This window comes from Parasteatoda tepidariorum, chromosome 8 (genome assembly GCF_982258835.1).
Source record: "Parasteatoda tepidariorum strain Cologne lab strain chromosome 8, Ptep-v5.0, whole genome shotgun sequence".
NCBI classification, from domain to species: domain Eukaryota; kingdom Metazoa; phylum Arthropoda; class Arachnida; order Araneae; family Theridiidae; genus Parasteatoda; species Parasteatoda tepidariorum.
This window is the reverse complement of record NC_141762.1, coordinates 80,528,823-80,541,355: the sequence shown is the minus strand read 5'-3', so window position 1 is coordinate 80,541,355 and position 12,533 is coordinate 80,528,823. Positions and strand designations below refer to the sequence as shown.

At 26.5% G+C, this 12,533-nt stretch overlaps 1 protein-coding gene across 1 annotated transcript in view; it reads right to left on the bottom strand.

Annotated features, from left to right (window-relative positions):
• Positions 1-12,533, bottom strand: part of LOC107454682 (neurotrimin) — a 196,623-nt gene that overhangs the window by 50,385 nt on the left and 133,705 nt on the right. Inside the window, exon 3 of the mRNA XM_016071956.4 lies at positions 7,584-7,791. Coding sequence (XP_015927442.1) covers positions 7,584-7,791 — 208 coding nt within the window. The remainder of the gene's footprint in view (positions 1-7,583; positions 7,792-12,533) is intronic.

Below are 12,533 nucleotides of genomic sequence, written 5' to 3'. Positions count from 1 at the left end.
GCCCGTCAAAATGGGTAAGCTATTTTTTTCTTATTTCCAGCGCTGGCACTGTGCCAAATTCCTTTGCAAGTCTCTCATATTTCATACTTTTCATATTTTAACTACTAACTTCGCCTTCACTTATGAACTTAAGTGTTCACAACTGAAATTAGCCAAACCCGAATTATATTTTACGGTTAAAATATCAAATTAAACATATTATAAAATGTTTTTAATATTCTATTGTTGCTTTTTTTATATAAAGACATTTGGTTTGTAATAATTCAAGTGTGTTTTTAAACTAATTTCGGTATTAGTCATCTTTATTCTTGTCTTAAAATTGGACTGTATGGCTCCTCATATTTAAAGAAAAGATGCAATAAAAAAATTCATGTCGGCAAAAGTTTTATAAACGTAAAATTTGGCTGTATTATTTCCTAAATAGCTAATTAATACTAATGCGATATGAGATACATTTCCTTAAACGTACTATCTAATCATTTTACATCTAATCAATTATAAGATCGAAAAGCATTATTTGTAACAAGTTTCATTATGCTGTTCAAGTTAAGTTTTTTGCTCGATGTACAGTCAAAAGGCTTTTAAGTAGGGCGTCCAAAAAACAAATATCTTGAAAATGTACAAATGCTTACGTAAAGCTTAACTTAATGTAAACGTACGGAATAGTTTCAAAAGACGTCTTCAATGATATCAAAATTGGTGCTTTAAATTTTATTTCATAACCTGCGTTAAACAACTGACCTTATTTTCAGTTTACGACTATCTTCGTAGCCCTGCAATTTTGATCCCAGCCCAAAAGTTACATGGAACTCCTGTATCATTGGTATTAAGGCAAACTAATCTTTGCAGAGGACGTTTTGATAGAACCAACTCGCATTTAAGCTACTAGGAAATGAAAACCGCGCAGTTGTCTTATGGTTATCCTGACGGCAAGGGGATTCTAACCCATGATCCATTAATTAAAAAGTATATTTTTTTGCAGTGTTCAAGAGTAACAGTAAACAGTGCGCATGCGTCATCATTACATGATTTGCTATGGCGTCCGACTCTGTTTTATATTTTTTACAGAATTCTTTTATTTTAATTTAATTTTATTATGCATTAAGTTTGTGAGCTTATTTTTGAGATATGGGACCAGGGAGATCTCATAAAATACTTCTTGAGTTGTGAATAAAAGAGAATTACCCCATTTGAACGATTTTTTTTTATTGTTTTAATTAAGACTCGTAAATTCTAACCTACACTTCAATCAGCACTGGGCTGGTGCGAGCTGGGAACAGAATTCGCATTAAAAAGCCGCTGCTGGGAATCGAACCTGGATCACTTCATTGGGAGAGCAATGCTGTAACCCCTGAGGCACCGCTGTTCTCGGTGGTTTAAATTCCAATTTTTTTTTCTCTGGAGAAATCAATTATGGAATAAAAAATGTGAATTCCAGTGTAAGAATTACCACCCATGCCCACACTCTGGTTCTAAATTTGGGTAGTCAATTTTAATATCATTAAATGCATATTTTGAAACAGCTTCGTTCCTTTATTTTTATATTTTTGCTCCATGTTAGGCAGTACATTACAAATGGAACGCTAGTATTAAATTCAAAGAATAAGGAAAATAATAAAGTAATTTTCAAATAAAATTATGTACTAATTAAATAAATTGAATTATAATTGAATCCATAAAGATGGATCATAATCCCCGCGTAAGGTGCTTTTAATAATGAGAATACGCAAAATGTGTATGCACGTGCAAGTAGATGGATGTACGATGCTGCCAAAAGAATTAAAATATCAAATGTTAAAGATGAGAGAGAAAATAGAAAAACATTACAATCAGGGCGTAATAAATGAGCTAAGGTCTTTTTTTTATGGTATTTCAAATTGCGTAACACAAGAACAACTGTTATTTGAAGAAAGGAGCTCTCTAACGTGCTTCTCATTAACAACTTAATATTCAGAAAGTAGCTTATACCCTTTCACTCTCTCCTATTTTTGGTGCCAAATACTATCCCTAGACAGGTAGATTATTTTGTTTAGTGGGAAAAAGGAATAAAAAATGCATCGCAGCACTTAAGCTAATGAAAGCTTTTGTATGTGTTAGATGCTGCGATGGCAAACAATTTTGTTTGGTATGGATTTGGGAGTGGCGTTCAGTGCTGAAAGATTCAAGGTGATTTATTGTTCTTTTGATATCCTTAAAAATATTGGAGTACAATGACGTGTTAAAAGAAAACACATCCTGTAATCTATATTAACGAATTAATGGAAATATATGTTTACTGTTTTGGTAACTATGCTTCGAAAAAAATAGAGAGCATTTCTTAATGAAGTTCTTCCTTTGTATACCTAATGGTTAGCAGGTAAAAAAAGTTACAATTTTATATTAAATGATGCAGGTAACAATATTATTATTTTTTTATAAATATTGATTTACAAATATATTTTTAAAAAAATGGATACTATGTATCCTTAATATTTGTTAATGTATTAATATAATCTTATATGCAATCATCATCATTATCATTATAAAATAATGTAGCATTAATATATTTTTTTTAAATTTTTTAAGTTATAACACTGGAAAACATTTTGCCTTGATCTAAAATTTTATAAATTAAGGGGTGTATAATTAATAATAAGAACTTGCTTAGGGTTTGCACTTACATTTATCAAAATTTCGGAGAAAAAATAATTTAATTCGAAAAAAGTCATTAAAAAAAAGTATTTAAATATTAACTAGTTATAATACAAAGCCCGAATTCTAAGCGTATGTCACTGCAAAATGGATAGCTCAGATTTATTGATTCAGTAAATTTAATTTTAAGGTCAAAATAAATAATAAATTAATTAGGTTAAAATAAATTAAAATAATTTATTATTACCGCACTCGGTAATTTATTTTTGCGCTAATTCATAGTTCATTTTATCAACTCTAAATTAAAAAATAAATATTTACAATGTGAATGAAATTTATTAATATTTCAGAGAAAAGCATTTTAATACTAAGAAAATAGCGAAATTTTTAAATATTAGCTTTTTTAGATACTTGTGCGATAATTAAAAACGCAAGTTATTGCAATATGAAGAATAAAATATTTTACTTCAAATGTAAATATTTGGTTTGATTTAGCAAAGGTAAGCTTTGTGACATTAGTAAAAATTAATTGATACCATTTATTATACCCGCGATCGATAAATAACTTGAATGCAAAAGTATTAAATATTACTCTAAATTCCATACATCATATTTCGATATCGGATTGTATAAATGGTGTAATGTCTATGCTTACTAATTCAATAATCCCTTAAGTGGTCTAGTACCAAAAGCATGACACATACAGACAAATTGGACTTAAAGCCTTTATGCCGCACTAATAAACCGCTCTTAAACAGATGGCCTTTAAAATGATATAGTGTCTCTATCGCCGGCGATTTATCAAACCCGGCTTTTCCATCCGTAAAGGATTCTGGAGCGAAGCTTAGGTTCCGCAGGAGAAAGTGAGGCTTAAGCTTTATTTATCACTTTAGTATCATTAGTTTTGAATTTCACTTGTTTACTTAATTTTTTTTCACAATGAGAATTATGCTAGGAAGGATATTGTAAGAAAAAGATATATATCAAGGATATGGGTTTTTTTCTCACTTTTTGCACACTTTATCTATGCCATGTTGAATTTTTAATTTTATCTTTGGCGTTATATTCTGAAAAACGATAAGTGGTTCAAATAGAATTATAGATTGGGTAAATGATATAAAAAAAAGGTGAGATGTAATTAATAAAAAATAATTTTTCGTTACTATGTTTGCGTCGAAAAATAAAACTGTGTTTAAAACTGATACATTTCTAACACTTTATGATTTTTTTGCATTTATTAAGTTTTTTTGTGGAAATCTCAGTCTGATTGCATTACAAATATAAAAAAAAGTGTATATAATATATAATTTCAATAACTAACTTCGAAATTCCTGTCAATAATTTTTTTAAAGAAATAAATACATTAAGAGTGAGAAATATTTAAGAGAGAAAGACGCTAGTACGCTATGGAAATCTGTCGAAATAAAAATTAAAGAAACGATTTCGAATGGTTGACAGCAATCAAGCCGGGTGCGATTTCCTCTTCTAAACAAGAAATTTGTTAAATGTTAATAGCGTTTTTGTAAAGTCCTCAATCAAATAATTATGTGCAAAGTGTATACATTTGTTTACATGTTCTCATGCTAATGTGTGATTTAATGAACATACATATTTGATTACAAATCTAATACGAAAAATTAAATAAAGAAAAATCTAATGTGAACTGATGTTTGTAATTTTTGAAATAACTGAAACTACTAGGATTACATATTGATGATTTTTAAGTTTTTTATTTTAACAAATTTAATATTTGTCTTCTTTTCCGTTAATATTTTTAAACAACCTTAGGAAAATAATTTGGAACGAAAGCATACGCATATATTCATTCTATATTTGGATTTTATTCGTAGCAATCCCATTTAAGAAGTTATATTAGAAAAGCGAATGGGAGCATTCAGTCCCTATACAGTCTAGCTATCACCCAATTCAGTAGGGGCTGTAAGGAATACGAATATATAAAAGAGAAGGAAATTTTATCCTAAATAGTTTTCTTTCAAAAATAAACTATAACATGCTAATGCTCTGACTAACGGCATGATAGTAAGAATGTGGCCATCATCACGCACCATCACAAATTCTACCCAAACAAGCTGGAACCTATTTAATATGAAGCTGGATGCGCTTTACACTGCTAAGGAGAAGAGAACTCCAGCACTTAACTTAACAATGTCAGCTCAATACTTTAGCCTCTGTGACCTAATGGTTCTTATCTAAAAATTACAAATTTATATTTTAATCTATGGGACATGTGATGATATGAGACAATATTATTGATGATACGAGATAAGACTGACAGATTAATGTCTTGCGCATGAAAAATGTAACGCTTTCAGCACATGTAACATTTTGTACCAAAAGATTAAGTTTCGTTTTTTTATAATAAACTCTTGAGGCAATAAAAAATGGTAAAAATAAAAAAAGAAAAGAAAATGCAAAATTACTTCTGTTGCGAACTAATTACTAGTTTGAAAAATTGATTTTACATAAATAAAAAATGCAAAAGAACTAAATTGAACATCTTATATAGTTTAAGAGCTAATCAAATAATATACTTTAACTTCCCTAGACCATTCCAAATGTAATAACATTCTTTTAAAAAAAATAAATATTTAATGACAGATAATTTACAATCCAGAATTCAAAATAAATGAGTTTAACCATACATCCTATTGTGGAAATAATAGGTAATAGAACTTTTTAAGTTTAAACAGTGCTGAAAATATTCTTCATTGTTTATTAATCCTAATGACATTGTTTAAATATCTAATAAACTTCAGAATTTTTTATTAACTTTTTTGACGGATAGATAATTGCTATTTAAATTGCAAATTGGATTTCAGTTGTTTAGTGAGATCACTAAAACTAAACACATAGAGATAAGAAATTACATCGAAAAATTGTTTTGATCTAATTTATCCTAAACATAATTTTTTTAAGGTATATATAGCTTTCTGCTAAATGAGTTAATATGATTTCGTTCTGTTCTATTCTTAATAATTTACTTTTTCTAAATCATAACTATCTTAAACTAATTAGTATAACACTAATAGTTAGCAGCTTATTCGCAGACTGATGAGTATACTTAAAATAGCTGACGGTACCTTTAAATTGAAAAAAAAGTGCAATTAGATATTTGTGGAAACAGGAATCTGCAACAAAAAAAGGAGAAGTTTATAATGCCTCAATAAATTTCATAACCGAATTTAGATTGAAATATTTCTAGTAGCAGTAAATATTAATAATTTTTAATTTTTGATTATAGTTTTTTGTATGATTTCATTATATAAGGTTCAGGATAACGCTGCCTTTTCTCCCAAGAGTTAATATATTTACTTTATACATTAAAAAAAAGCATTAATTTTTCAAAAAAATAAAAAAGAAAATTAACTGGACACTCAAGAGAATTTAGTAGCCTTATTGTGCTGCCATCTATGCGTGAATGAGAGTATCATATTTCAATTGCCCAGGGTCACAAATTGGAGAGTGTAGGACATTGGAAACTCTTCGTGTGTTAAAAGGATTGGAGGAATTATTGTAGTGTCAACTCTTGGACTCGATCCTCCGTTGTGCCAGTCAAGAAATTGTTAAATTAGCCCTCTCTGCTATAATATGCAACTATCAAAAGAAACTAATTGGTTTCATTAAAGGGGCCTAGTTGGTGCGATAACATGCTGGTTGCTTAAACGAAATGAATAAAAGCTGCTATGAACAATTTTTCTCGCATTTAACATTTTGAATACCATCTTATTTATGGTTATTTAACTATTTTGTTTGAACTGGAAAAATAACAGCTAAATAAATGGTTCTTTATTACATAAATTTACTGGCGTAATTTGTCGCAAATTTTTTTAAAATACGACAAAATAATTTAGGGAGAAAAATTTCTGCCATGTAACACAAATTCGTTTTACGGTTTGCCTATAATAATTTTATGAAAACCCTCTGTTTAATTGAAATAAGCATGAGCACAAATGTAATCAAGTAAATTCCGGATGCTTATAAAATAATTTAATACTAGAAAGACTGAACATTGTTGTATACCTAATCGTTTGCGTGTAAAATAATTAGACATCGAAAATTTTAAAATATAATTATAATTACTTTAAAAACGATAGATTTGGTAATCAAAATTCTAAAGTAACTTATTCGATTTGGTTAACAAAAATATTTGATTAAATGGAAAATAGGCATTTCTACGTATTTACATTAGTTCCTTAGACAATTTTCATGCATTTCCTTTTCTCCATGAACAACAATTATAGATATGGACATAATACTTTTTCTTCCTTACTTTAACGAAACTGGTGAACCTTATATATAGCAAAGGATACCTAACACCCAAAACTATCTGGGGTTACGGGATACCTACTAAAGAACCCAAGGGGTTATTATGGCCAAGCCCGTCATTTTAGGTATAAAGTTCCTTATATAGGTTTCTATAAAGCTGTAATTAAATAATCACTTAAAATAAACTAAATTATGAAAATTCAGAAATACTTTCAGTAAATTATTTTCTGAATTAAGGAGCAATAAAAAACGATAGGGATCAAATTGTCCAAATCCATATTTCTAGTGATTTATTTTTCTTGGACTTATTCCTCATAAATCTGGGACGAAATTTTAAATAATTATTTTCTTATTTAAAATAATTATAATTTTTTATTCCAATGTGTAATATCGGTACTTTTGTTCATTTTACTACTAAGTTTTCGTTTTTAATGTATGCAGTTAATGCTAAAATACTTAATAATTGACAATAAAATTAAAATATTGTTTTATGGATTTATGAAAATCCATATAAACAGTAACATTATTGTGGTGATAATTTTTATTCAAAGAGTAAAAATTTATCCTTAGTAAAAGTGATCTTGTATTACGTATTTGCCCTTATCTCTTTACCAAGTAATGTAAAATTTCAAATTACATTTATTTTTGAGAAAGTTTTAACTCACCAACAACTTCTATGTAGCCAGTTTGGCTCTTCATAGGTGACGTATTGATTTGACACATGTATTCTCCTCTATCTCGTTCTTGTACATCAGATATGTGTAACCACCAAGTTCTGTGATTACTATGAGTGACTTTGTACCTCGAATTCCGCGTTATAACACGGTTCTGTAATGTGAGCAATGTGTAGCGATCTGTGTGTATCCATGCTACCTGGAATAGTTAAAAAAAATCAACATATATATTTTACTGAAAAAATCAGCTATTAAGTATTAATTAAAGATTTATAATCAATATAACAGTTTAAACATGTATTATATTCGAAAGCTTAGCAGTCGAAAAATCATTATATTCATCACAATATAAAAAATAGTATACGAATTTTAGTTTACACAATAGACAAGTTTCATAAAGATATAATTACAAAATTCGCATCTGATCTTGTAATATTTTATTTTATTGTACGTGTGTTTACCCATTATATTGCACAACGCAATTCAGCTTATAGATATATAATTCCCATTTTGTTCTTAAATAGTTTAAAGCTTTTTGGAAAACACTTCTTTAACATGAATTTCTTTTTGAGTAAACCAGATTTTATATAAAATTAATAATTAAACTAAATGGTTAAATTAAATGATTAAATTAAATAATTAATTGAAAATAATTAAATTAAATAATTAAATTAAGTAGTTAATAATTAATAAAATTTTTATTTATGTATTTAAGTGTTCTTTTAATTTTAGCTTTATTAATTTGTTTTTATGCAAATTCTAATTTGCGATTTCCTCGGGTTTTCGTCTGACATAGTTTAAGAAAAAGTAGTTCAAATAGAAAAATTAAGAGTGATGTACGGCCGTAAATCGGGTGATTTTAAAAGTGTTAATAGGATAATACTTATATTAAATAAAGGACACACAGTAAGCATAAATACATATAGTTTCGAAGCTGAAAAAATAGTCTTATAGATGCCCACCATTCCACAAACGCAATAGGCAAATGTCAAAACACTCTTTTCTGTTGCAACATCACTGCAGGATTTTGTTGAATTTCTTCCAAAATTCGGCATTTTTATAAATTGCCTTTGCAGCAAAGCACGTTGCATTCCTCTCCACTGATTGATGCAATCAAAGATTGATGCAACCAAAAATGTTATACTTGATCCAGGAGTTTCCTTGTCTTCTGGATTGGGTTCAAAATTACAAGGTTACGGAGTTGAACAATAGTAGTCGTAAACCCAAATTTGGGTTTACGACTTGTTCAATGACGGTTATAAAATTATATCTATCAAAAATGATGGTGGTAGCATCATTCTCCTCATCACAGTTATGCCAATACAAGCACTGATTTTCTAATTTCATGATTCACTTCTATACCATATATTTGCTACCACATTTATTTTAATGGATACCATCATCAAGTATACAAATAAAGACATTAATGACTAAAATATTAAATATTCGAAAGCTTAATTTTATTAATTTAAATATTTAGGCCATTTTAACTACTTGTTATTTTCCCTTTTTCTATTTTTCATAAATTTTTTTTTACTAATTTTTCCCCTATATTCTGACCAACTGTTGATATCTACTGCCGAATAAACATATTTTATGTTTTTGTCTTTAAAATTAAAAGCAATTAAAAAATTTCAAAAAGATATAAAAAACATTTCATGTTGTTTCATAATTAGATATGTAACTTAATAATTAATGCACGGATAAAAATTATCAAGTACTGTAAAATTGAAAATGAATTAGCATTTTTGTTACTTTCAGAGAAAAAATAAAAATATCATATTTCAGTTCTTCGTAACAATAAGACACTAGTAACAATAATTTTGGAAAAAATCAAAAATAAGCATAAATTCAATACAATATGATGAGCATAAGTTTTATAAATGAATTTATACGGCTCGTGAATTTTGATTTGTTTCAAATGTTAAAGTTTACGTTGCACATATAAAATCAAATCTAATAAGTTTAATATCTCGGATAACATTGACATAAAAAATAGGCCTGTTACTGAAGCCTAATTCTAAACTAAATAATTACCTTATCGTACTTAAAAACTAAATATTTTTGTAACCCTCCTAAGTTTCCTAAGAACTGAAATTTATTTACTCTTTTGTTAATCCAATTATAGAAACTTAGCAAAGTCCTAAATATTGCGATCTTGATAATCTTAAACTAACATATTTATATGCATAATGACATTTTGATGTTTAAAAATATATAGATTTAAAATATTTTATGTTGAATATTATAATATTGAGAGAAAAATTTCTGTAAATAAACGTAGCGCAAATTCTAAATAAATATTTTATTTTTATTTTTCGTCCGCAAATTTAATCAATAGACATGATATGTTTTATCTTCTTTCGTAATATTTGAAAATGTCTGTATAGAAAGTATTAAAATTTAGCTACTTATGGATATTATTCGATTACATAATAAAATTTTATATATTTGCTTTTAAAATATGTGTTAATACAATAATTTATAAGTTAAAAAAAATTTTTAAAAAAATTTCACACAATAATTTTTTTACACTGTTATCATTATTTTATGCGTTTTCCTTCCTACATTATACATTCTTAAAATACATTGTTATAAATTTCAAGTTTTTAAATAACAATTATGTTACAAATTTACTGAATCTTAGTACTGCAACAAGTTTTGATCTTATAACCGAATCAGTACAACGTGAACGGAAACACAGTTCATGTAGTTAAGGTTGCAGCAAATTTTAACAATATTTATGGTTAATCATATAACACGATATTGACAATATGGTTCAATGTTTAACCGAATTTTTCGAGATCACAATTAAAAATCAATCAAAATTTCATATTTTTTATATTATTTTAATTTATATATTATATGTAGAACCATGTATCTGGTTCTACATATACCGCGACAGAGATAATGAAGTTTATGGTTGAACCGATTATTCTAAGAGTTGAATTGAAGAAAAAATAAACTATTTCATAGTTTTATTTTTTATTTCAATTTACGTGTCATATATCGAATCACGCAAATAGTTTAACATATAACACGACAGCGATAATATGGTTAAAGGTTGAACCAATAAGTCTAAGATTGCATTTGATGAAACAATAGAGGATTTCATGGATTTGTATATAATTACGTGTTATATATAGAATCAAATATATGGTTAGACATATTACACAACAGTGATAATAAGGATCAAGGTGGACAAGATCATTCAAAGAACGAAATTAAAAAATCAATGCGTTTCGTAAGGTAATATATTATTTAAATTTATGTGTTATATGTGGAATCATATATACATATATATAATTTAACGTATAACACAGCAATAATAATATGGTTTAAATTTGGTCCGATCGTTCTAAAAGTGACACTAGAGAAACAATAAAGGATTTCATAGGTTAATATTTCATTTTGAATTTTTTTACTTGTAGAAAAAGCAAGAGCAAAAGTTTGAATTTGGCATAACTGAGCAAATTAAATATTAACTCGTAAAATTGAAATTTTTATATAGAAATATATTAATAAAAAGATTAAGAAAAACATACTCAAGAATGAATGATATGAACTTTTTATTTTAGATTTTTAACTTTATATTGTACTGTAATGTAAACAGCAGTAATATATATATATATATATATATATATATATATATATATATATATATATATATATATATATATATATATATATATATATATATATATATATATATATATATATATATATATATATATATATATATATATATATATATATCCTGTGTAATATGTACTTCAAAAATGATGATCCATATGTTTCTAAAAGATAACTAAAACTATTTATCTCTTATGTTACTATTTTTTTTGTTTATATAATATCTTCTATTTTTTTTAAAAAAAACAAAATTTATTTTTTATAGTTGACGTTAAAATAAATATTACTCAATTCTGGATATTATGGATATAAATTAGATTGAATAATGAAAGTAGGGTTTCTTTTTGAATATTTTTTTTCTTTCTCTGTATCATTTTTTATGAGAAAAATAAAAGCATGGTAAAATTAGATTAGAGAATTAAATGTAATAAGAAATGTTTGCATTAATCTATTTTTCTCTTTTTTTTAAATTCTGAATAAGATTCTATGCAATGATAAAAGTTTTATAAAAATTAGAATGTGAAAGAGATTGGGGGTAAAGCTAATTACTACGAAGCTTTTAAAATATTTTGGTAAAAGCAAAAAAAAAAATTTTTTTTTTCAATAATTTTTGAAGATAATCATTTTTGAGCCATTCACAAAGTTTTTTTGTCTGATTTTTAGATTGAAACAATTTCATTAAAATGTGTTGCTACGTGAAATTTAAAAAAGAATAAATTAAACTTTTTAAATAAATTATCATTTACATCTTTTCTGATTGAAAATAATAATAGTATTATTGTATTTTTTTAATAAAAACTGTTTCAAAATTTTTTAAGAAAATTTCTAAGATTTTTTGCAAATTCCTAAGGTTTTTATAAATAGTATGATTTTTTAATAATATGATCATTTAATTAATACAAAATGGTCAAAATCAGAGAATCGATTTTTCGAGTGATTTTCACGATTTTGGGAGTCCACTGTAGCCTTAAACATTCAATTCATATAATTATTAATTCTTTTCATTCCATTACTACTGTCATAAGAAATAAAAAATTCAGCTTTTCTTCGGCAGTTAATTTAACTTCTTTATGTGTATCAATTATTTAAAGTTTAAATTTATAATTTACCGCAAGATAATTTGTAGCATTACTCTTATTAGCTAAATTCGATTAGATTTAAAACATATTTTACACAAAGATTATTCATTTGTGTTTTCTGTTACCATTTTGTTTTTCTATCGTTTGTAAACATTTATATTTATTAGTGATATTACCAAAATTATTGCATGTAAAAAATCAAAGACATAGAAGCATTCTGATTTTTCTT